This window comes from Magallana gigas, chromosome 1 (assembly GCF_963853765.1).
Source record: "Magallana gigas chromosome 1, xbMagGiga1.1, whole genome shotgun sequence".
In the NCBI taxonomy this organism is placed as follows: Eukaryota; Metazoa; Mollusca; class Bivalvia; order Ostreida; family Ostreidae; genus Magallana; species Magallana gigas.
The window spans coordinates 32,265,208-32,292,947 of NC_088853.1; the positions used below are offsets into that span (position 1 = coordinate 32,265,208).

The 27,740-nt window shown below is 30.2% G+C and overlaps 1 protein-coding gene and 1 long non-coding RNA gene across 2 annotated transcripts in view; both read left to right on the forward strand.

Annotated features, from left to right (window-relative positions):
* Nucleotides 1-9,588: 9,588 nt before the first annotated feature.
* The window catches only part of LOC109618661 (receptor-type tyrosine-protein phosphatase kappa), a 43,398-nt gene continuing 25,246 nt past the window's right edge, over nucleotides 9,589-27,740 (forward strand). The window contains exons 1-7 of the mRNA XM_066066191.1: nucleotides 9,589-9,725; nucleotides 9,894-10,034; nucleotides 10,255-10,398; nucleotides 10,593-10,733; nucleotides 11,809-11,949; nucleotides 12,353-12,493; nucleotides 12,822-12,962. Coding sequence (XP_065922263.1) covers nucleotides 10,013-10,034; nucleotides 10,255-10,398; nucleotides 10,593-10,733; nucleotides 11,809-11,949; nucleotides 12,353-12,493; nucleotides 12,822-12,962 — 730 coding nt within the window. The 5' untranslated portion in view covers nucleotides 9,589-9,725; nucleotides 9,894-10,012. The remainder of the gene's footprint in view (nucleotides 9,726-9,893; nucleotides 10,035-10,254; nucleotides 10,399-10,592; nucleotides 10,734-11,808; nucleotides 11,950-12,352; nucleotides 12,494-12,821; nucleotides 12,963-27,740) is intronic.
* On the forward strand, nucleotides 14,442-22,348 carry LOC136270034 (uncharacterized). The gene is made up of 4 exons (XR_010707666.1): nucleotides 14,442-16,664; nucleotides 16,840-16,980; nucleotides 17,484-17,627; nucleotides 18,489-22,348. It is a non-coding gene; the product is annotated as an uncharacterized lncRNA (long non-coding RNA).

A 27,740-nucleotide genomic window follows, 5' to 3' on the forward strand; every position in this document is an offset into this window, starting at 1 on the left:
TAATTATTTAAATCCAATTGATAGTTACAACTCTTAGTATGCCTACAGATGTGTAATGCATAAAAAAGTGAACAACCAGGAAGCATCAAGTCTGATTAAAAAATACAGATTACGTAGAATGGAAGAAAAACATTCATAATGACCTTTGTTTTTTATTTTATTTATTTATTTGTGTGTTTGTTTGTTTGATTGTTTGTTTGTTTGCTCCATCTATTTGAATATGATGGGGAAAAAAACCCAGATTGATATACCTTGGTACAACTTTCAAAATTTAACTCCAAAAGTGTATAATCTTAATGAAATATACAAACTATTGCAAACAATCAAAACAGACACAGTTACTATCAGATTCTCATTATATTTGACGAGATTCAAATAAAAAAAAAACAAACAAAGGAAAACAAAAAGCTAAAGGAAACAAAAGCTATTATTATACTTTCATGTTTAATACTGAAATCTGATTGGTTTAGACGCAGTTGGTAATCCGTTCTATTATCCTCAGCGTTAGCAACACACTTGGCAACGGGGAACATAACGCATTGTTACATGCGCATAAATTATGCGCCTACGGTTCGCCGTAGACTTCACTTCCTTTCTATATTAAAGCAGTAAAATTTTCATTAAAATCAGGACATTCAGTATCATAAAATAATTAGTGCCTCTTTGGGAGGGTAACTGTTGAAATGGAAACCCCTCGAAAACCGTTGTCAACCTCCGCTTCGCGTCGGTTGACAATGGCTTTCTCGGGATGTCAATTTCAACAGTTACCTTCCCAAACATGCATTATTTATATATTGATAACAGTTTTATTAATGTTAATTGAATTCGTTGGTATGACATTGGAAGATATGCAGTCAATCGTGAAGTACAAAGTATGTATGTGTAGTTAATATTCCATTTCTAATTATTGTAATATAAAGGAACATGTCTGTCTATGCACAATCATGGGACAGCAACAGAAAATATTCAAATTTTAACAAGCCCAACGATTTTTCACCTGTTTCATGTATTTAATGTTCTCGTTGCTTGTTTTATCATTCCATCTCTTTGTTGATTCTTAAATACATATTGACACTTATGAAAGTCATAAACCTTTTTTGGAATGTTAGTGTTCTGTATATTGGGTTAACCTAATGATATTACAGTCACTTATTCATAAAGTAAAAAAAATCAATGTTTACTTTTGTAGCTATATCTAAACTCTTTCCATCCAATTATTATTTGATCAGTGTCATTAGTGATAAATTATACATTTTGAAGGATAACTATGCACTTCAAATGAATCAATTTTCTTAATATAACACTTTCCTTGAATAAGTTAAGAGTTACAGAGCCAATGCCGTTGTTTCAGAAGATATAAATTTATCATTACATGTACATATATAGAAAAAAAAATCCTTGAACACGTTATGGGACAATATATTCCTTGTAGACGTACTTGTCCAAATCATATATTTGTGCATGCTTATTACAAATGTATGAACTGTTAGAAACACCTTCTAAACAGACGTTTGAAATTTGGAAAGATACAACATCTTATAAACCATTAATGTTTGTTTACCCTGTAAGGCATCACGTTTTCTTTCTTTGAGATATTATTTCCATAAATATATAAAGTCCTACAAATTTACCTCCATATCATTAGATGATACAAATCAGAAAAAAGAATGTTGATTTCTTTATTTGAATGAATTTAATTGAAGGTTTAAAATGTCACAAAAGATAACAAGTATATGTATAAAAGTAAGTGCATTGAAATTTACATGTAGTGCAATGTAGTTGAGAGGTAACTATAATGTAAATACGCATTTCGTATTTGTTTCAGATATACTGATCTGCTAGTCATGCTGTATTTGATCATCCTAATCTTCCTGAAAAGTGATGTGTTTGCTTTTGGTAGGTTCACATTGCAAGCAAAATTTGCTTGATTTGTTTTATTTAGTAGAGCTTTATGTATAAGCATAAACGTATAATATTGTTTGAAGTCCCAAATATAACCATACATGTATAACTAAAACAAAGGATTTTCCATATATTTTGGCTATAAGTTTGTTTTTGGTTTTTTGATTTTTTTTACATTTATATAAGTATTTTTTTTAAAATGTGAGATAGGTTAGGTACTCATTTTGAAAAACACCTATCAATATATTTTGGGATACAATGATTTGTAGATATAAATGATATGAGTTTAATTTGGCCTCCAAAATTCGTCATCTTTGCAAGTGTTTCGGGTACAATAAAATGCAATGTTATTTTTTTAGAAGAATTGATGCAAAATATAGTTTTCACTTGTTTATTTGATATCTTTGCACTCACGAAACAAATACTGCTTGACAACAAGCAGCTTTATGCTAAAGATGGCGGGATAAGGTTGTCTTTACGATGTCATATTTCTAGTTTGTGGGCAGTTGAATCAAAATGAACATTACTTAAAAAAAATCACATATATATCTGTACAAAGAAAACAAGGAAGTACAGTAAAATGATGATCTTTATCTTAAGGGCCATTTTAGGCCCATATCATATATAGTCCATTTAAGGAGAGAATGAAATATAACTAAATATTTAAGGTTTTTTTTTTTTTTTTTAATATAGTTGTTCATGACAAATAAATGTAGTTCATACATAATATAAAACAAGATAACTTCAGCTTATTTTCATTTCAAAATATAAGAAAGTTAAAATAACGACACACATGTTATAAATATTTCGAACACAAAATCAAAAAGCTAACTCGTGTTCTGAGGTTCGCAAATACTTTAACAGCTAAGCTATGATGATATCTAATGAATTTAATTGATACAACCAATTTTAACGAATTATTTTTATTGCCATATCGTCAGCTGGTTTCTAAACAATATAAGCCATGATTTAAGGAGCTCCCTTAAAATATATAAATCTACATTAAAGTAATACCGCTAGATATAAAACACATCATAACACACATACAAACTTGATATTATATTAGATTTTCTGCATTGTTAGTAAGATTTATCAACACTTGCATTTCTCATAGTTTCACAAGACAATTAGTCATTCAGAAATGACCAAACATATAACTAGCAACAAGTATTCCTTTTTTGAGTAATATTTTACGATGAATTCATAATCTAATCTTTATTTCAACTTTTAGATAATAATATAAAGCACCGTGTATTTTTGAATTGTAATTATGCAAGGGTTAAGATTATGTATGTTTAGATAGTTTTTAAGCAAACCATAATAACATGGACGAAGAAACACGACAATATTTAGAACAGGTAAAAATATTGTTGGACTCAAATATTTCACTTGAAAGGTCAAGGTGTGATGATCACTGTAATAACTTTGGATACAAATTGATTGAACTGTGCAAGAATAACAATCTCTTCATTGTCAACGGCCGACTCGGAGAGAACCGGATAACTTGTAAAGATAGAAGTACTGTAAATTATGTATTATGTAATGCGTCTTTGTTGCAGTCAGTTAAAGGCTTTTTTATCCACGATTTTTGTAACTTATACTCCGATGTTCACAGTCCAATCACTTTTGAGCTTTTGGATCAATTACCAATAGAGAAACAATCAAGTAGCCAATCAGCCGAAAAAGTAGATTCAAACTTATTCATTTGGGAGTCTGGAAAAGCTACAGAATTTGCACATAATATCAATAGCGATAAATTAAACGAAACTGTCAGAAATATTGATTATTTACAAGGTAAACCCATTGTAGAACAGTACGATATAGACAAAATCACTAGTGAAGTCTGTAATATTGTTATTGCTTCAGCAGGAAAGACATTAAAAAGTAAAACTCCCCCGAAGAAAAGACAAGTCGATGCTAATAAACCATGGTTCAATAAAACTTGTCGCACAGCCAGAAGAAAATTCCACATTGCAAAACGTTTATATAATAAAGAAAAATCAAATGAAACTTTTCACAATCTTAAAATGTATGGCAAAGAATACAAGAAAACATTGGATAAAAGCATCAAGGCCTACAATGATAGTATTTCAGACAAGCTTAAGGAACTCCATAAAGGGAAACCTAAAGAATACTGGGATATTTTGAATAGTACCAATAAGAAAGACAAAACTAGTGTAAATATTGATTTAATGTATGAGTTTATGAAAGAAACAAACGAAGGCACAGTTGAATACCAAGAGATAGATATAAACATAAACTTAGATAATGATACACTTCTTAATCAGTCTACATCTTGTGAAGAAATTAGGAATGCTGTAAAAAAATTAAAAAATAATAAAGCGCCTGGGGTGACCATGTTATCAACGAATATATTTAGACAACTATGAAAACCTTCTTACCCTTATATGTAAACCTTTTCAATTTGGTTTTTGATAGTGGCCTAGTCACAGACGATTGGCTATAAGGAATAATTAAGCCAATTTACAAAGGCAAGGGCAACAGGAGTCAACCTGAAAATTATAGACCTATTACATTACTCAGTTGTTTAGGAAAACTTTTTACTAGTATAATATGTGACCGTTTAAACACCTTAGCTAACGAGATACACTTATAATCAATGAAGCGCAAAATGGTTTTAGAAAGGGTTATTGTACATCAGATAATATATTTGTTATTGATTTTCTTTGTAAATATGCACTAAACAATAAGAGGAAACTATTCTGTGCTTTCATTGATTTCAAGCAAGCTTTTGATACAGTTTGGCGAGATGGACTATGAACGAAAGTTCTTAAAAGTGGGATAGATGGAAAATGTTTGAGATTTATTATTAACATGTACAAGGATATTAAATCAAAGGTAAAAATTGGTCAATATTTATCAGATTTTTTTATGTGTAACATAGGTGTAAGACAAGGAGAAAATGTGTCACCATTTTTACTTTCTCTTTTTATTAACGATTTGGAAGATTATTTATTAAGAAACCAGATAGAGGGATTTACTTGTCCTTCTCTTCAAATACAGGATGATTTATTTGCTATGTTGAAACTTTGTCTACTTTTTTATGCTGATGACACTGTCTTGATATCTCAATCTGCGCCTGATTTACAAAAGTCATTAGATGTGTTTGCAAATTATTGTGATATATGGAAATTTGTCAATATAGCCAAAACAAAGATCCTCATTTTTTCAAAAGGTGCAATGTCAATGCGTAAATTTTTGTATAAAGGAGTAACTATTAAAAAACGTAAAATCATTTTGCTATTTGGGTATTGTTTTATCAAGAAGTGGAAAATTTAATAATGCTAAAAAGCATTTAGTAGAACAAGCGTCAACGGCATTATATGGTGTTTTACGAAAAAAAAGTTATTTTAGCCTACCAATTAATTGTCAGTTAGACCTATTTGACAAGGTCATTAACCCAATTTTACTTTATTCGTGCGAAGTGTGGGGTAACGAGAATTTAGATATTATTAAAAAGGTACATTTACAATTTTTGAAATTTATTCTTAATCTAAAATCTAGTATTCCAAATTGTATAATGTATGGAGAAACTGGAAGGTATCCATTGTCACTCTTTGTTTAAATTAAAATGATAATGTACTGGGCAAAAGTTTTGACAGCCCACGATTGTAAACTCACTAATGTAATCTATCGTTATTTTTATAGATGTTACAAAAATGGATCTTTTATACATCCATGGATAAAATGTATACAAGATATACTCAACTCGTGTGGGTTGTCTTATAAATGGGAAAATCAAACAATATGTAGTTATAACTGGCTTAAGTAAATAGAAAAGTACTTGTTGATTTTACCTACAGATCTACGGATCACGTTTACAAAATTACGAACATGTAATCATCGATTCCCCATTGAAACAGGTAGATGGCATAATATTGAAAGACATTTAAGAAAATGTACAATGTGTGATTCTAATAGTATTGCGGATGAATTTCATTATGTTTTAGAATGTACACATTTTGTAAACGACAGAAAAAGGTTTTTACCCAAGAGATATAATAAAATTCTAAATATTATAAAATGTAACGAGCTCATGAATACTTCTAATGTAGAAAAACTAAAAAAAACTTGTCAACATTTATTAAGAAAATTTTCAAAGTCTGTTCTTCCAGAAACCACATTTAACAACCTATTGTATTGTGATTTTAACCTTTTTTGTCATTATTACTCCTACTGTACATGTGATCCTTGACTGTATTCGTGTACATTTGTATATACTGATTTTGAACCTCAAATGCCAGTGAACTGGTCTTGAGTGAATAAAGAATTGAATTGAATTGAAGATTAAAAAAAACGAAAAATATTGATTTTTGTTGTTGCCGGTACCTGTTAATGATATTTCTTGATTTCTTGATGATATAATGATACATTACCTTTAAAGAAAACATGGCACTTCATAAGAATGTGTTTAAATCTAATCCTTGGAGAGGCAGAGAGAACTGGAGAGGTGATTAGTTTTCAAAAAAAAAATATTTATAGTATATTTGGAGTGGTGCAAAGAAAAACACTATAAAATGATAATGAAATATCATTTTTGTTTATTTCGTCGTAGGTTTTTAACATAGTAACTATTGGTACTCATTTTTTCTATTTCTTTTTACAATTCATACCTTTAACGATAACAGGACAAACGTGACTGTGATTGATTGATATTCGATTTGCAAATAGTTTTATGTGTAATCTATTTGAAAGCCAATTTTATTCCCTAATAACCATGCACATGTATCTTAGTTTTTCTAAGAAACATTTGCATGGTTATTATTATTCTCAGTTTTTTAACGTATATCTGAATGATTTACATTGCCTTCTAATTGGGGTTATGCTTTTTCTTATATTTCTGAAACTGAACAATCATAGAACATCATGCAAAATGTGTTTTTTAAATGAGCCATTAAGATTAATGAATTATTGTAGAATGTCAGCCAGGTTACTATGGTATTGGATGTGCAGAGAGTTGTAGTGTTAACTGTTACTCGACCAGATGTAACATAGAAACGGGTCACTGTGACAGGGGATGTAACTCAGGATGGACAGGAAACAATTGTGATCAACGTAATAACACTTTTTATTCAGTAATACATTTTGTTTGAAACTTTAATGATTTCAGTTTAATTACATGTATCCAATTATCAAATATATTGTAAACGTATTATATTTGGCGTGTACATGTATGGTATTTGGCGGAATGAAGTTTTTAAACAAGTTGGCATGATTTTGAATTAGCGTATCCCTGAATGTATCTATTCTTATGCATGGCATTTATCGATGCACTTGATTTAGCGGAATCTGCATTTCGCCAAAAGCGCTAAATAGAATACACAGCCAAATATAGTACGTTTACAGTATTTGAATTGTAATTGCATTATTTTTATACCGGTACATTTATAGAGTTAATGTATTGATAAAAAAATAAAAAAAATAAAAAACGAACAAAACATGTTTATAGAATATATAGAAAAGCAAGCTTTTGATACAGTTTGGCGAGATGGACTATGAACGAAAGTTCTTAAAAGTGGGATAGATGGAAAATGTTTGAGATTTATTATTAACATGTACAAGGATATTAAATCAAAGGTAAAAATTGGTCAACATTTATCAGATTTTTTTATGTGTAACATAGGTGTAAGACAAGGAGAAAATGTGTCACCATTTTTATTTTCTCTTTTTATTAACGATTTGGAAGATTATTTATTAAGAAACCAGATAGAGGGATTTACTTGTCCTTCTCTTCAAATACAGGATGATTTATTTGCTATGTTGAAACTCTGTCTACTTTTTTATGCTGATGACACTGTCTTGATATCTCAATCTGCGCCTGATTTACAAAAGTCATTAGATGTGTTCGCAAATTATTGTGATATATGGAAATTTGTCAATATAGCCAAAACAAAGATCCTCATTTTTTCAAAAGGTGCAATGTCAAAGCGTAAATTTTTGTATAAAGGAGTAACTATTAAAAAACGTAAAATCATTTTGCTATTTGGGTATTGTTTTATCAAGAAGTGGAAAATTTAATAATGCTAAAAAGCATTTAGTAGAACAAGCGTCAACGGCATTATATGGTGTTTTACGAAAAAAAAGTTATTTTAGCCTACCAATTAATTGTCAGTTAGACCTATTTGACAAGGTCATTAACCCAATTTTACTTTATTCGTGCGAAGTGTGGGGTAACGAGAATTTAGATATTATTAAAAAGGTACATTTACAATTTTTGAAATTTATTCTTAATCTAAAATCTAGTATTCCAAATTGTATAATGTATGGAGAAACTGGAAGGTATCCATTGTCACTCTTTGTTTAAATTAAAATGATAATGTACTGGGCAAAAGTTTTGACAGCCCACGATTGTAAACTCACTAATGTAATCTATCGTTATTTTTATAGATGTTACAAAAATGGATCTTTTATACATCCATGGATAAAATGTATACAAGATATACTCATCTCGTGTGGGTTGTCTTATAAATGGGAAAATCAAACAATATGTAGTTATAACTGGCTTAAGTAAATAGAACAGTACTTGTTGATTTTACCTACAGATCTACGGATCACGTTTACAAAATTACAAACATGTAATCATCGATTCCCCATTGAAACAGGTAGATGGCATAATATTGAAAAACATTTTTAAGAAAATGTACCATGTGTGATTCTAATAGTATTGCGGATGAATTTCATTATGTTTTAGAATGTACACATTTTGTAAACGACAGAAAAAGGTTTTTACCCAAGAGATATAATAAAATTCTAAATATTATAAAATTTAACGAGCTCATGAATACTTCTAATGTAGAAAAACTAAAAAAAACTTGTCAACATTTATTAAGAAAATTTTCAAAGTCTGTTCTTCCAGAAACCACATTTAACAACCTATTGTATTGTGATTTTAACCTTTTTTGTCATTATTACTCCTACTGTACATGTGATCCTTGACTGTATTCGTGTACATTTGTATATACTGATTTTGAACCTCAAATGCCAGTGAACTGGTCTTGAGTGAATAAAGAATTGAATTGAATTGAAGATTAAAAAAAACGAAATATTAATTTTTGTTGTTGCCGGTACCTGTTAATGATATTTCTTGATTTCTTGATGATATAATGATACATTACCTTTAAAGAAAACATGGCACTTCATAAGAATGTGTTTAAATCTAATCCTTGGAGAGGCAGAGAGAACTGGAGAGGTGATTAGTTTTCAAAAAAAAATATTTATAGTATAGTTGGAGTGGTGCAAAGAAAAACACTATAAAATGATAATGAAATATCATTTTTGTTTATTTCGTCGTAGGTTTTTAACATAGTAGCTATTGGTACTCATTTTTTCTATTTCTTTTTACAATTCATACCTTTAACGATAACACGACAAACGTGACTGTGATTGATTGATATTCGATTTGCAAATAGTTTTATGTGTAATCTATTGAAAAGCCAATTTTATTCCCTAATAACCATGCACATGTATCTTAGTTTTTCTAAGAAACATTTGCATGGTTATTATTACTCTCAGTTTTTTAACGTTTATCTGAATGATTTACATTGCCTTCTAATTGGGGTTATGCTTTTTCTTATATTTCTGAAACTGAACAATTATATAACATCATGCAAAATGTGTGGGTTTTTTTAAAATCAGCCAATAAGATTAATGAATTATTGTAGAATGTCAGCAAGGTTACTATGGTATTGGTTGTGCAGAGAGTTGTAGTGTTAACTGTTACTTGACCAGATGTAACATAGTAACGGGTCACTGTGACAGGGGATGTAACTCAGGATGGACAGGAAACAATTGTGATCAACGTGGTAATACTTTTTGTCAGTAATACATTTTGTTTAAAACTAAAATGATTTCAGTTTAATTATATGTAGATAGTTACTTAATGATATTTATTTTGATATTCTTTGCGGTAAAAATCATAACAAGAAATCATATTCGTCATTCGGATGTCAATGGTTAAAATAATGTTGCAGTGTGTCAGCAGGGTAATTACGGTAACAGTTGTACAGGCATTTGCAGCGAAAACTGTTTCCAGTCCAGAAATTGTGACAGGTTTACAGGCGATTGTAACGGAGGATGTAAACAAGGATGGATGGGAAGCAAATGTGATCAACGTAAAACTATGTTTTTAAGTTCCTTATATTGTGAAAGTCATACAATGAATAAAAAAAATGAACTTCTCATCAATATAATTTAAGAGAGAGGATTTTTTCAAAAGAATATAATTGTTTAAATCTGAAGACATGCATAATCTATTTGCGCTGTCTTTGTCACAAAAACATTAACATTTTTTTATCGTTATGATTTGTGTTTATGTTTCAAAGAACATTGCAGAGTGTCAGCCCGGATACTATGGGAAAGATTGTACGTTCATGTGCAGCGGTAACTGTCTACATGATAATAACAGATGTGACAGGTTTACAGGACAATGCAACTCTGGGTGTAAACCCGGATGGACAGGAAACAGATGTTATCAGCGTAAGAATTAAGTTTTATTTCTTTTTTTACTCAAGCGGTTACATGTAATAAGGATATATAAGATATTCCTACAGATCAATGCAATAATGCATAATTTGAACAGGTCTCAATTTTCAGTATATTGTCTCCGACCGTTTTGTAAACATTTTAGAAAAATATCAATTGATTGTACATGTATTGTAATGCTATTTTAGCATGTCAGCTGGGCTTTTATGGGATACATTGTAATAACCAATGTAGCGTACACTGTTACTTTAGCAAACAATGTAACCCTTCAACGGGACATTGTAACAACGGGTGTACACTGGGATGGACAGGAAGCAAATGTCATCAACGTAACTTTTCTCACGTATTTTTTTGAAATCTAGAATTAGTGTTTTAATTAAGGTATTCAATGTATAATGAAGGGATATTGAACAATTTTGAGTCATTTTAAAATAGTTAAATATTTATTGCTAGATAACTATGAAAGTGAAATGAAACAAATTCACATGACAGACAACATGTAAGAAGCCGGTCATTTTGAACCTTAAAATATTTTAAAAAGTTATCTCCCCTTTATGGAAAAATAAAACTTTTAATTTTGTCAAAATATCTGCGGTAAATGATTCATTTCATTTCATATTTTGATAAAAAGAAAGTTTATTATTATTTTTTTTTTTTTTTGATAAAACCTTCAAAATGATATCATGATTTAGCAAATCGAAACATTTATCTATTAGGTGCAAAATGTGGTCGTTATACATCGAATACCTTAAGCGAAGAAAGGGCGACAAGAACAGCCTATTTTAATGATCTTGATTTTGATTTTTGACTACCGTTATATCATTTTTTATTTACAATTTAAAAAAAAAATCAATCCGAATTTCCTCTATATCTTTTCAAATTTCTACCCATTTTTATTCAGTTTCACAAAACAATGAATTATAACAATACAAAAACACTAATAGCATTAAACTGCTTATATTAACCTTATTCTGCTGGCACAAATTTATAAAAGGCTAATGATCAAGTTTTTGGGATATTGTATTTTCATCGTTTTAAGCATTTTATATTTTTACATTGCGTGTCATTTAATTATCTTAATGAGTGAGATAAATCCAACAGAAAATATGCAAAATGGTATCGATTAACATACAAATGCTTGACTTTAATATTACAGTACTGCCAAAAATATTTTAGCGGAAAACAAAATGTGCAAAATTTTGTCAGAATTTCCCCTGTTTTGCGTCAAATCAATTTATTGGTTGAGCCTAATTCCGTATTTTTAAAAAAAAAAAAATCGGAAGTTTGTCAAAAAAATCATTATATAAATACTTGTTGTGATTAGAACAAATACAAAATGTGATATTGAAGATTATACTCAAACCATGAGTAAACAACATCCTTAATGTTTAAAAAAAATTGCAGAGTGTAAGTTTAGCTACTATGGTAAGGATTGCATGGGCGGATGCAGCGTGAATTGTTACTATACCAATGCGTGTGACAGGTTCACAGGTCATTGTAACGGAGGGTGTAAAACAGGATGGATGGGAAGCAAATGTAATCAACGTACGAATTGTTTTTTTTTTTTTTTTTTTATTTTTTCTGAGTCCGGTTTTGAAAGAAATGAAAGTATTGGTATTTTTTAAGACCATTTTATCTTCTCTGGACTTATAAAATTATGTCCCAAATCCCTACAGTATGGTATTTACACGAAATTTTAATGAAAACGTACAGTAAATATAAGGATGGGAATTGTTTTCCTACAAGAATAATTTTTTTTTTAATATCTAAAATTATACTGAATATAAACCTAAAAAAGCAACTCATTGCAGTTTTTGAAAACAAAGATCTTTATGCTATTGAAATTTTAATTTATCAAGTGAAATTTATCATGTAGTGTTCTGCTTTTTTTTTGTCTAAAATATTAATACGTGATACCGTGTAATTGAGTTTTAGAGGACTATTTTAGAATGTGACACAGGCTTCTATGGTAAAAACTGTACAGAGAAATGCAGCGTTAACTGTCTCGTTGCCAGTGTATGTGACAGGTTTACAGGTGAATGCACCAGAGGATGTATACCAGGATGGACAGGAAGCGAATGTAACCAACGTAAGAATTTGAATGATTTATAAGTTATTTCAATATAACATTATACATGTAATAGAAGTACCATCTGCAAAACAAGTTTCTGTTTGTATAAAACATTTTGTACGGATTGTTATAAGTGTGTTTAAATGAATTAGTCTTGAAGAGTTGTCGCCCGTTTCTTGTTTTCAGATGTGATTCTGATTCAAATGGTGAAACAAACTCTAAACATATCATTATTACGTACCATCCATGTAATAATCTAGTATCGTTTGTTTATATATCATTTTCCTTTGTATATATTACGCTCAAAATATCTACTTTTTAATGATGAATTTAAAACAAATTACAGAATGTCAACAAGGTCATTACGGTAAAGATTGTAGTCAGAAATGCAGCATGAACTGTTACTTAGAAGATCAGTGTAACAGGACTAATGGGCGATGTGACAACGGGTGTAAACCAGGCTGGACAGGAAACACATGTGATCAAAGTAAAACTTTTATTTCACATCAGAAGTTATTGTATATATTACGATGAAGTAATTTAAATCGTAGAAGAAGTTGTATCAACTCATAAGGCCAATTATGGTGGTATGGAACACTTCCACGTTGTGACGTATTGTTTATAGAAAAAAATAAACAATACAATGAAAGGTAATTAATTAAGTAGTTTCTTTCCCAATAATGTCACTAAACAGCGTAGCGCAATGGATTAGAGTGTTTACAAGGAATCCTTAATTCATAAGTTGGAATCCCGCTCGGGGTTTTACAATTTTTACCTCTCCAAATATTGTTGATTGAAAGATTGAACATAAAAAAAACAACATTGACAGATTTAATGCTATTAATCTATTTATGTTACATAATTTTGGAACGACCGTATTCTACCTCACTGTGGACCACGCATATTTATATTATTAATGAATTATACATAAATGGATATTATTGCAGATTGCGATCCTGGTCGTTTTGGTGAAAACTGTATGCAAAGATGTAGTGTAAACTGCAACGTCACCAGTATATGTGACAGGTTAACTGGGAGATGCGATGGAGGCTGTAAATTAGGATGGAAAGGAGACACGTGTGATCAAAGTAAACGTTACAGATATTTAAACATTTAAATTCTGCTATAATTAGATGACTGAAAATGCGTTATTACAATAAATATCAGCTGTGTAAGACGTAAAAAAATATAAAATATTAATCATTTTTGAAATATTCATCTCAGGTCGTATCTTGAATAAAAAAAAATGTTGATTTAAATTAGATGAATATCATATATTAATATAATTGATACATGTGTCATCAATTATTCTTACTAAGGATTGGTAAGCATATATACATTGAAAGTAACATTTCATTGTTGTATTTTCTGTAATGCTACTCTGCCAATAAAAAAAACCCATGTAAACGTAGAGCTTATGTTTTAATGTTGTGGCTTCAAACCATAACTAATTTGCACGTGCATGTTGTTAAAATGTGGCAAGTAATCAATGATATTCATATACATACCAGGGTGGGTCTTTAATTTTAATTGCTTTCAAATTATTACTACAACGATGAAAAAGAAACATTTTTATTGTTTTCAATGAAAATTAAAAAAAAATATATTAAAAGTTTAAATAGTGTGACCCTCGATCTGTTGGATCAAAACAAAAAAAAATTAAACGAAAAACAACTTGTAGAATGTCAGCAAAGTCATTACGGTAGAGACTGTAGTCAGACATGCAGCACCAACTGTCACATAGAGAATCAGTGTAACAGATTTGGTCCGTCGTCCGTCTGACCGTCTGTGTGTTAAGCTTACTACTTCAGAACTACTGAGTCAAATTAAACGTTATTTAGCATAAGTAGTCCTTTGAAAAGCAAATAATAAATTGCAAAAAATATGGGCTAATTCTGATATTACGAAAATAATGATAAAGAAAAGGAAAGGCGTGTTCAATCAGTTTAAAACTTCGGGTTCGGTATTTCATACTTCTAAAACGAGGTTCTGTGTTCATATTAGCCATATTGGACGTATGATAAACGGGTCGATCTGACTCTGAATTTGTTTGTTGTGCAACAGTTCGCAAGCGAAGGGAATCTTTGAAACATGCAAGATACATTGTTGCGGATTATGTGAAGTAAACTGAGGTCAAATATTTCAATACGTTAACAGCTTTTACATATGGCGATGGTGTTAGCTTGTTTTGATTTGTGTTTCATTTTTCATTATTTATGATTGTAATCTTGGGAACTATTGCCTGTATTTTGTGAATTTTAAGTATCAAATCGAACAGAGACTTCGGTAAATCAGACAGTAGACTGTTTACCACGAAAAATAAGCAAAATCTGATGTATGAACTAATTTCTAAAAAATACAATTAATTCTATCGGTAATTAGGCATTATCTTATGCGTACTGGATGATTATGCAATACGGCTTGTTGAGACCCTCAGCATTTTTTCGAATTTATTCAGTTTGAAAAGAGATTGATATCGCTGACGGAAATATGTAGGTATATATACATGTATGATTCATTTTGAAACATGAATTGTACTCTTGATATGTTTCGGCGCATGTTTCTTCTGTTTACAAACCTTATTTGAATCTTAAGCTTCGAATTATAAGCAAGATAAAAAACCTTGCTCACGATTTTGTGTTTCTCCACAGATATGAGGCCATTCTGTACAATAGGAAATACCAAGTTAAACTTTTAAGATGAACGTAAGGAACTCATTAGAACAAAATATGACTGAAACGTAGCAAAATTGTGAGCGCCGTATCTTGATTTAAATTCTACCATTGACGCTGAAATTTTGGTTGATTATTAGAAATGTCTGGCTAAACGTTAAATACATGTACTTGTAGAAAAAAATAAAGGATGATATACGGTAATTAATTTCTGAGGCCCCTTTTTAATATGAATTATATGAATTTTTCATCAATTTTGATAGTTTTTCAGACAAAAGCAAATAATAAAGGTCCGTGTAAATCAGTTTCAATACTTCTGACACATTTTGTTACGGGGAAAAAGGCATTTTTGCTTTTCCTAAGAAAATATTACACAGTGGAAAATCATTCTTTTGTAGCAATTTGTTGTTTTTGAATAAAGAAAAAAAACCATAAAGGGTCCACTTTAGTAAAATAAAGTGATTTGCTTTTCAATACATTGATTATAATGACTCTTTTACACGTCACTTTTCATTCGAGTGTATTCACTAATCAAGTGAGTAAGGTTATAAAAGTCGCAGAAGTTTACGCCAGGTAAACAACAGTCTTTTATAAATGGGGAGGCGAATTAAATTTTTGAATGTCTTTAACTTGAGGAATAAAGCGCATTGCGGTACATTTTTTTTTTGTTTTACATTTTTAGGATTTTTTTCAATAAAATACAATTACTATTGAAATATATATTTTTCGTTTGAAATAAACTAACTAGTGAGTAGTTAAAAAATGTATCTTGATGCTAGAAGTAAACAGTGTACCCCTACCAGATGTTTAGTTTTATATATTGCATAGGATTTTCTTATTTTAATTAAAATGGTATCCAATAAAGGCACAATGTCAAACTTTAAGTGTATGCAAAAATAAATGTAAAATTTGAATACTTTACAATAATTATTCTTTGTTATTCTATCGAGAGGCCGTATGGCACCATATCATCTGAGTGCCCATTTAAAGTCATTGTTGGTAAGCGATGTGGCCCATCGGGCCTCTTGTTTAAATAATTTACGGAGAGACTGCTTGTAAAAAGATTGTGTGTAGTGTAAACCAAAGTCAGATGTGAATGCCAAAGCAGAACTTTTCAAATTCTATGTATAAACCTCAATTTCTTTTCTTTTGGCTAAACTGTGATCTGTTACCTGTGTAATATTCTTGTCTAATTTACGTTTTACCTAAGTTTAATTACGATCTGCACATTAGGTTTCAATTAAGATCATTAAATCATAATAAATCAGAAATAAATGTTATTTATTATGTAACTTTCCTATGTAGATACTTTCGACGTCCTTGAGAAAAGCACGTGTTTCACTTAAATATTCATATTTTTTTTACTGATGGTTTTCAATTGTGCGATAACGGATACTTTGGAGCTGAATGCAACAGAAAATGTGGGCACTGTTTACAAACCGATCACTGCAATCACGTCAACGGAAGTTGCTTGAACGGATGTTTACACGGATATAAAGGGGACTATTGTAACGAAAGTTTGTACTTTTCATAGCTCTGCTGATTATAAATACATAAACCATATTAATTAGACAATTTGTAACCTGATATTCGTTGACTTCACTTATTTCAATTCTTAACTCATATAAGCATAAATATGAAATAGAAATCCCGAAAATAAAAGTTATAACCCCTATGTCATGATCTCCACAGCATGTCCGCCTGGGTTCTTTGGATTAGACTGCATCAACCGGTGTGACAGCTACTGTTCTGGAAACGGATCTTGTGATCCAGTTATGGGAATATGCATCGAAGGCTGTAAACGGGGTTGGAATGGCCTAATTTGTGGTTTAGGTATATTGACAAAAACCTTCTTTTAATAATCTTAAAGCAATATGAGTTGCAATTTTCATGTTGAATCTTCTAGTTAAAAGACAAAAAATATCATGGCTTTTAATTTTCTGTTATCCACTTTTTTGTGGGAAAAGGCGTTAAGAAGCCTCAATTGGAACAAATTTGAATTATTGTCCTCCTGTACAAAAATTGGTTTGCTATGTATTCCTTAGAAGAGAATTATTTCTTTTTACAAAAATTCATGATTTGTTCTAATCTTATTTATCATAAAAGTTCAAGTTACATGCAGACCTATTATACAAGCACGTTTTTGCACCCCCCCCCCCCAAAAAAAAAATATAGAAAATGCAGCAAATATTGCCTTAATCAATTAATGCGATAATTAATTCACAGGTTAACTTTTTAAAGTTAAGTACCGATATTCATAAATTCATGTTCACTGGTGTATATTAAAATGAATATAATAACGAACGTTGTCAGTTAATTTGTACTCTTTCATTCAGACAGGTTAAATTGTCAGTCGTATGGTGACAACACGCCTATTGTCGTTGGTGTTGTTGTTTCAGTTGTAATTATTTTCGGTGGAAGTATAATACATGTTATACTGTGGAGAAGGAAAACAGGTACAACACTTCAAGTTCCTTCAGGTAAAGTTTAATTAGTAAATGCTTCCAAAAGATGAGTTATGTTAAATGGGATGATATTTATTAACTCTTTTCCTTGACGGACTGTTAACATAATTATACAAAATATGTTTTGACAGACTGATACGTTTGTCATACATGTACATGTACCAACCATTTGTAAACTATATCTGTCATTTGATGTTGCTTCCAAATATATATTAATGAAAAATACATTTTAAGCTATGTAGATCATAAAAATCAGAAAAAAATGAGATATCTTTAATAGACGGATAAGAAAAGGCATTGGTTTTACCTAATTCCGAAAAATAAAGCATACAGTTCATATACTTAACTTGTTTCCAGGTTGTTTGTTTATTTTGAATTATATGAACCACCATTTATTTTTGAATAAATATCTTTGATTAGGAATAATATGATAACAATTGTTAAAGAAATATATTTTTCCTAATATAATCAATTTTGTCCAGATAAATTGCAATAACATTTTTTGTCGTATGAACGCAGAAAAAACCAACAAAAACGAACTTAAAATAATACTGCAATAAACAGGAAAAAAAACACACCAAAAAAAAAAGCACTGAATCTTTTTAACTCGATCTAAATGAAAATTCGTTAACCTTTAAAATGCATATTATAATCATTTTAACAGAACTTAAATTATATTGTGTGTAAATATTTTTTAAGTAGAATTTTTATTAAGCCAAATTAATGAGATAACAAACATATGAATAACTACATGTAATAACGAATGGTTTATAATTATGACATAATACTTGTTATTATTTTACATAAAAAGCATTATAGATGGTGACTGAATTAAAATAATTTTGAAAATATTAAAAAATATTGTTTTGATTACAGGTGGACCTATTGAAACATCGCAACAATACACAGAACTTGCTATTATCAACAACCCCCGCAACTACGATGAAATTCACAGCTAATCAAATCATTCAAATCTGTGAACATATGTATCATCTCTTCTTTCATATTTGGGTGTATGTGCGGTAGATGAAACACAATGTTTTTGAATGGTATCAAGATCAAAAATATAATAATACATACATATGCTTGAATGATTATTACCCGTTATCAATTTGTTCTAACAATAAACCAGTAATGCATATAATGCAATTAATAGTTACAAATAGATTTAAGTGATGTATTTTCACAAGTGCATTTTTGGCTTTGTGTTTTTAAACAAAGCTATTTTCTTTTTTTAACGTTTTTTTTTTATTTGTTCAAAATGCATTTTTTTGTCTTGCTAATATTGATAATTCTGTCATTATTGATTTTTATTCATAATCAAATCCATACATAAACTTTTATTGTGAACAATGTAAAGCTGAAAACATTATTTGCATTGATAAGGGTGTTAACAATAGTTATTTAGATGGCCCTGCAAATGGCAGAGTTATAAAAGGATTTGTCTCAGGTCATCAATATTTAATGATTTTTTTTCTTATGTTTGTTTTATATCTATTCTAATACCATGCCTCAATATTTCATACTGTACGCGTAGCTCTTAGAAGTATGTACGGGTAGGTCTGGTTTGCAGACGAACATCTGAATTCATAACTTCAAACATTACAATGAGCTATAATATTTTTGTTGACTGAAATTACGTTTTGTAAGACTCGTTTTTTTAAAGGCTAAAAAAAAAATTAAGAAAAAAAAATCGGACAAACATGTATAAAAAAAAAACCCAAAGCCCATTAATTTGTAAAATGTAATTCCCCGCGCTTGCGCGGGATGTCATCCAGTTATCTGTACTACTATATTAAAATAATAGATTCGAGTGTTTAGGCTTTAATTCCGAGAAATTGGAAGAGAACTGTCTTTTGTTTTATATATTTTAAATATCATTTGTACTTGAAGATTACCAATTTGTTTTTTATCTTCCCAATTAAGCTTCGCTAATTAATAATAAACGAAAACTCGTTTTAAGGTAGTACAAAACAGGTAAGCTAAATTTTTCCTATAATTCAATTTTTCTGAAATTTTTATATCTTTTTCTTTGGAATGAAATCTTTTAATGCGTAAAATTTGAAAAAAAATCCGACCTCTCAATTTTTGCCCGCATCGCCCCAAACCTAACATTGGAATATCCTCTCAGTGGAGTGTAAAATGAAATAGTCATTGTTATAATTTTCTATGCCATTAAGTTATTTTTCAAGATATTACAAATATTTGTGCTGCTATTTAAACAAGAGACATTCTTGTTACTTAAAAATACTAAAATAAATTATAACTGGTAACTTAAGATAATTTCTCATGCAATATAATGTAAAACTAGTGCTTGTGAATACTCTTTTAAGACGAAAATATGCAGCACTTAACGGTATCTAAAAAGAAAATGTATAATTCAAATTTGAATCAAATTTAACAGTATGATTGGCATGACACTGTAATTAAAATATATCAAAATAAAGAAAATTTAACCATTGGTTTTAGATTAATTAAGGTTTAAGTATGTTTGACGGAGGTATAAATTGATTAAAATCTTAGATGACGTCATCATATTTGACCTTTGACCTGATGATATGACCTTGAAATTTGTTTGACATAAAGCTAAAATACTGGTGGTGGCTGTGTCTAAATTTCAGGTCTTTACTATGAAAAGAACACAAATAACGCATTTTTAAATGATATAAGGCTAAATTGCATAAGAATCATATGAACACCATCCAAATGTATGTTTCAAAATTATCGAAATACGTTGTATCCTAACTTAATTTGGCCTTGAGTAATTGATGGGTATGATTTATATTTTTTTCGTAAGATAATGGACTAAAATTAATTTTTACATCATATTAAGTCATTATTTTGTGTATTTCTGAAAATATTTCAAATAAATAATTTCAGGGGTGTTTCGTGCTACCTTAAAACCCGAAAACCATCTGGATTTTTTGGATTTTACAATCATGCGCATTACATTCACGCTAAATCATGGGAAGCTCTTTACTTTATGTGTCCACAATATCACATTTACATGGAAAAACTCAAACGATATCACAAATACGTGTACATTTTCATTGAAAATTTGTCATATATTCTGTTCATCAAAGGAAAGACGGGAGATAACTCTCAGTGCATTTAATATGGAAAATCCCGAGAGTTCCGAATGTCAACATGGTGTTTAGATTCGAAGCGAGTAAAAAAGTTGGTGAAAAAGTGTTGAATTTTTCATTAATATAAATAAAGTTTTAGATGAACGGTATTTGCAGCCTCAAAATGGTTTGTTATGAATAATTTGACTGTTATTTTCAATTCAGCTTCATTAATTTTCTCAAAAATCGTTTTGGAGCAATTCTGCAATTTTTTACTACATTACAGGTATATAGGAGGCGTTTTAACTGTGGTAAAGGCCTGTACCGAGACACATTTAGATCATTCTTACTAAGCAGAGTGTAGTGAAATTAATAGTATTATTGTAGGCTTAAGTGGCATGGTCACGATTTTGGTTAAATTCTATTTTTTTATTTTAATTATTTACAATGCATAAGAAATGCATTTCTAATGAATAAATGAAATTTTAGAATCGTTCATTAAGTTATAAGCAAGATACAGAGCTCACAATTCTTTGTTATGTAAAGAAGGCTCGTGCCCTGTTTTTGTTTTCATAGGTTCAATATACCAATAAACAAACTTTTTTTTAAAAATGATTTGTCTATCTTCTTAATCATTTAAAGCATAAATAAACAGTTCCTAATGTTTAATGCATTCATTTAAAGTCTAAAAATGGCTTTTCACGTCAATATTCAAAACGTAAACAAAAGCTTTGTTTATATAGTAAATAACTGTAATCTCTATAATTTGATTATAACTCAAAGAATGACACTTAAATTTAGGTTGCATATAAAAATGCCTTACTAAAGAATTGAAAACATTAAAATCGGAAAAAAAATAATTATTGACCAAAATCGTGACCATGCCTCTTTTAAGCTTAGTTATGTAAATGCCAACAATACGTTAATGTCTGATATCATATGCAATGTCAACATGGTCCCGTTCATGCACGGGTCAAAGTCTAGTTTTTATATTAAAAGTTTTGATATCAATTGCGTATACTGTAAGTATATTATATATAAAGTTTCTAGTTTCACTTGTCAATATAAATAATTGAATCCAAATACTTGTACTAGAACTCTGCTTTTAAATCTCATTAATCCAAAACGTATAGAGTTGTTTTCAAAATAACACTCGTGTGCATATGGCAGCTATGTAAAAGGATGTGCAATGTCGATTAAAAAACTATTAATTACAAAAAACTGCAGCAAAAAATAGTTGTTTTCATCATTGAAATTTTTTTGAAGTGATGAGTTCATTCATACAATGGTCATTCTATTGAGTTAACTTACCATTACAAACCAATGCTTAATTATAGAACTACGCGTACAGTAAAATTCTAAAGATATGCTTAAAATTGCGTTACGCGTACAGTATGAAATGACAACTCATGATATTCAGAGGATTTTTTCTACTTTCATTTGCATTGATATTAAATTATCAGATTATTTTTTTAAAATATATATCTACCTCCACGTGTCCCCTATTCAGTCTTAATTGATATTAATGATTGTATTTCGTAGAAAATAATCATTTCAATTTTGGAATGTGACATTGGATATTGATTGTCAAAAAGTTCATAGAAAATTATGTTGCAAAAGGAATACAACTGTTTATACTTGTGCCAGTTTATTACCATAACGTATTGAATTGTTAAGGAAGTTTTTTTGTTTTTGTTTTTTTTTACATCCATTCATCAATTCGTTTGATAAAAATCTTCGACTGTACGCAGAGCTACCTCTTCTATTTGTTTATTAGCTTCGACAAACAGCGCTGACCATAACTGTACACTTCCGTTCCTACACTGTGCATGTTGTATATTCGTTTTTATAGAAGGAATCGAAGAATCACTGGATCGGTATATTAAGTTCCTTCCGTGATTTTGTCTTAAAATTTTTGCCTTAATCTTTATAAGACACTTTAAACGTTTAGATAAAGTTCCTTCCACAATCTTGTCTTAAGGTTTTTCACTTCATCTTTATCAGACATTTTAAACACTTAGATAGAGTTCCTTCCGTGATCTTGTCTTAAAATTTTCGACTTCATCTTTATCAGACAATTTTAACATTTAAATAAACTTTCTTCCGTGATCTTGTCTTAAAATTTTGACACTTCGTCTCTATCGGACACTTTAAATATTTCGTTCAGACATCATTTATTTGAAGAAACTGAGAGAGAGAGAGAGAGAGAGAGAGAGAGAGAGAGAGAGAGAGAGGGAGATTTCATTTGTTATTCAATAATATGTTATCGTTTAAAGTAGTGCACATTGTAATAGAATCCAATAAAGCAGTTTCAGTCCACGTACTACACCTGCCAATCAAATCAGCCGGCGAGCTGCACTACGTGCTCTTTCCGTGATGAAGTTTTTCACGTCCGAAGAAAATAGAAATTGATATGTTTGAAAATAAAGTATTTTATAGTGTTTTTAATGTATAATATTATTCATACACACTCTATGTGTGAATGTTGATTTTTAACATACTATGTTGTTCAAGCAAAAAAACAACACGTGTAAAGCGTATCTCTCTCTCTCTCTCTCTCTCTCTCTCTCTCTCTCTCTGAGTGTAGATTTGGGTGCGAACAATATTGTGAAACATGAACCGATCCAATTTGTTTTTAACATCTTTCAAGTCCAGTCCAATCATTCCCATTTCCATTTCTTTTTCATCCAATAATATTTTTTAATTGAGATTGCTTATCAAATTTTCAGAGAGTCGAAGACCCCCCTCCCCCTTTCCCCTACCTTCTAAGAGTTCATTGTTCATGTATTTAAAATTAAGACCTGTTATCAGAAAGATTATGAAAGCTTTTGCTTCCTGTACTTTAGTGAATAACAAATGGAAGCCGTAAGGTACTTGTATTTACATGTGACTGACTCACTACACCTACGAATAGTGTCTCAAATCAACAGAAATTTTCTTGATTAGAAAAAATGCAATGAGGCATAATGCATCAGAAGTATATACATGTAAGTCATATAGGCGAAAATATATACAATTTTGTATTTAAATACCTATGATTTCAAAAGTTCAATGAAATTAAAATGAAATGCATGCAAATTTAAACTTGTTATCTGCAGTTCACAAGCCCGAAACTCATGCACATATACCGGTATGCTTTACTACACAGGTAGACTTTAAATTTCGACGTCTTGCTAAAAATGGAACAATTTTCAGCATACATTTCATGATATATATGTTTAAATCACATATATAAGTTATATACCATTGAATTTGATAAATTCAAGGCTTTTTAAAATGTTTGATGCTGTGCATATTTGAAACACGGGAAATTTCGGCCAATAACGTCTCTTGTTTTTTGCCTTTTGTCATACCTGTGTGCTATATATAATGTGGTTCACAAATTTAGTTTGAATAAATCACATTTGGTGCCCGTGGTAGAACTTTCAGATTTGCTTTTGCAATGAACCTATTCACTTGTGTTACGATCTTGTTCTGAATTATTCAAAAATGATTCTGTATTTTATCACTTTGTGTTGTTTACAAATTCGAAAATTTGTTTTGACAAATTACTTGGTTAACTTAGGACTCACGAAAAGCAAAATATTGGCTAGATGTTTCAATGTTTGTACACATTAAGCGCATAGAGACTTGATATTTTTAAGGAAGAAAAGCACTTAGTGACAAAAGTATTTCGAGTTAAAAGATTTAAGATATGAAATCATTATATTTAGACACATCTATATAGTATCACTAAAGAAATTCATTGATTAAAGTACATAAAACAAAGCTTTATAAAGAGCTGTGTGCAAAGTTTAACAAATATATTAAGAGAGTTTTGCTCAACATAAAATATGATAAATCTACACATATTAAAACGGGAAAAAGTTGGTTATTGTACCGCATAACGATGTCTTTCAGCAACAATGCCTTTAGGTTGGTAATGTGAATGAGATCAAAATATTGTTTTAGACAATTTAAATGAATGCGAATTAATCGTTACAGGGCGAACAAACCATCTTTGAGCAAGTCCGTAAAGGTGGCGTAAAGCTGAGTTTAAGGATGTACGATCTTTAAGCCACCTTAAAATAACCTTCAAGCCAGAGCTTATAGGTCCTTTATGTCCAAACTTCTTTAAGTCACCTTAAAACCATCTGTAAGCCACAGTTGAGCATCTTTAAGTGGCATTTACGCCATTTTAAGTTGTCTTTACACCATATTTAAGTTCCATTTAAGTCAATTTTGATGAAGCTGAACAGATTCATCTTAAATACAAAAATGCATCAATTGTACCACTCCCGAGGGTACGATGGAGCTACATTGGGGGGGGGGTGAATTATTACATAGACTAAATCTTTAAAAATCTTCTTCTCAGGAACCATTTGGCCAGGAAAACTGAAACTTTTGTGTACAAATAAGTGAAATATATGGAATTGTGTTAATCTTATTTTATTCAAATGTAACATTTTTTGTATGAAGCAAAGACTGCTTTACCTGTAAAAAAAAAAATCATGTATAAACGGCAAAACCTTACAAAACAGAAGAGTCTCTTACAAATCTTGATTTTTCGCGAGTTTTGCAAATTAATTTAACAAATATAAATGATTGTAGCAATTACAGTAAAGATATGGATTTTTTAAAATACTACTACCTCATGACACGAATTAAACTTTAAAAAATCATTTAACATGGAAACCAGAGAGATGCATTACATGTATTACATCAACTAGGAAATTAGTTTTTTAAGACTTCCTAAATAAGGAAATCCCAGTCATTAGATTATATCGACAAAGAAGTCAAATGAAGAACAATGATGATACATTGAAGAATTTGTAAGAGCAAGCAGACTATAACACTAACACGGCAAGAATATATGTTATCTAATCTAACTAAACTAAGGTTTTAGTTTAGAAAACTAACTGTCAAATCAAAGTACTGAAAAACTGACGGGAGTTGATTTGCTCGATTATCATTTATTTTAAAATCAACTTATCTTGCATGGCAATTAGTTTCTAGTCTGTATTTGAATTACGCACTTTTTTATAATATGAATTTTTAGAATTTTCCGGCAAGAATTTTAAGAAACTGCATATGACTCATGTTGTGTAATATTTAAAGATAGATTTCAAACTATGTATTAGTAATTGAAAGAATTCTAAAAATTGTATAGATCCAAACACTATTGATTTCGAACTTTAGTTTCGTTCAAACAGACGCTCGGCTGTCTCCGTTAATCTCCGACAAGAAAGAGAGCCTCTCTGCTTGTCGGAGATTTACGGAGACAGTCGAGCGTTTGGTTAAACGAAACTTTGTTAAATTCTGGCGTAGGAATACATGAGACAACAAAAATATCTAAATTGTTCGTATTATATAAAATCTGACTATTTTCAAAGTGTTTCTAGATAAGTTTCCTTGAAAAACAATGCTTCAGCATACTTAACATCGAGTTTTTCTATCATTTTGAAGAACTAAGTATTGTCAGCGGTAATGATTTGTTCTTAGGTCCACACAATGTTTCACTTTCGGTTTGCCAGAGTAACTGCATAGGAGAGTTGATTAAAATCAACCCCAAAAATGTATATCAACATATAAAAAAGTCACGCCTGACTGATTGTTAATATATCTGACCAGTGATTTGCTAGCAATTGAGTGATTTTTTGTTCTATATCAGATAAAAAAAAATACAAATAGTAAAATTATTATAAAAACGCTGAATTTTCCGACCGGGTTAAAAGGGCCTGGCACATTAAGAATATTGCATAACGTTTTAGACACGTAATGTTTGCATTCCGCATAACTTTATCGAAAGTGGAAATAAAGAACTGATGTCCCTTCTACCAATAAAATGGAAACATTAGTTAGTTGTATTTACTAAGTCACAACGTATTCAGTTACGATAAATATAATAAAATCGAAATTGATATAAACATTGTTTCTCTTATCAATAAAAATGGAAACATAGGCGCCACCCAGACCCAGATTTCAGACTTTTTTATTTGGAATCAGATTTTGTTTCTGCTATTTTGTCACAATTTACCTTCCGGGCTTGGGCAGTCTGTTTTCTTTTTTTTAACATTGTAAATTTTGCTTCCTTTAAATGGACAACAAAATCTATGATACTTTACTTACTACAATGTGACGATGCTTTTCAGTTGAGTTTCACACCTCTCTCACATTCTAGACCATGAAAGCTCGATTAAACACTCTGACTTCCCAAATCACTTCCAAATATTTCAGCCATTATTGACAGAGGGACAAAGTAAGTGCGTTATGGGATACTAACTACTGTTTTAACTTAGTAACCAGTACTTAGATACCTATCCGCTTTGACCACTGGTTATTAAACTGACCACTGGTTTTCAACCATTGTATACTGACTTTGACCAAAAGTTAAATTAAACAGTGATTAAGGCTAACAAGAGTTTTGAGCAACCAAGTCCTGAATGCTAACGTAAAGGTTTTAAGAGGGGACTGTAATGCAAGGCTCTGTCACATGTTCACATTCTAGTACATGTAACCCTTCAGTCAAATCCCAGTTGACTGATTGGAGAATATTTGTCTAGTGTTTGTTGTTATGAGGCTGTAGATTCCGGGCGACTTTCAGAGGTAAATCAATTTTTTGGAAAGCTCACACCAATGAGATACCGATTTTTTGGGGTACCCTTTAGATCAAATAGAATATAGTCTCCAAAAAAGCAACAACCCCCCCCCCCAAAAAAAAAAACAAAACAAAACAAAACAAAAACAAAAAAACAAAGAAAACAACATACCGAGTACATGTAATATCAGTAAATTTAAATAGGATGTTCAATATATCAACATGTTTGTTTTTCTCTAATGAGAGCAAACTAAATAATAGAAAGTTAAATCTTTTATTCTAGTGAATTAAACATATTTCAAATCTTGTCCAGATTTATTTACTACCTGAACAAATTATTTTAAAAAGAAAGTCTTACAATTTGAAAGCATGATTTTGACGTCATTTAACTCCGTTCACAAAATCAGAAGAAAAGGGGCAATAATCGATGAATATACCCATAATATTGTATTCATACCTTAAAAATTCATAATAATTATACCTATA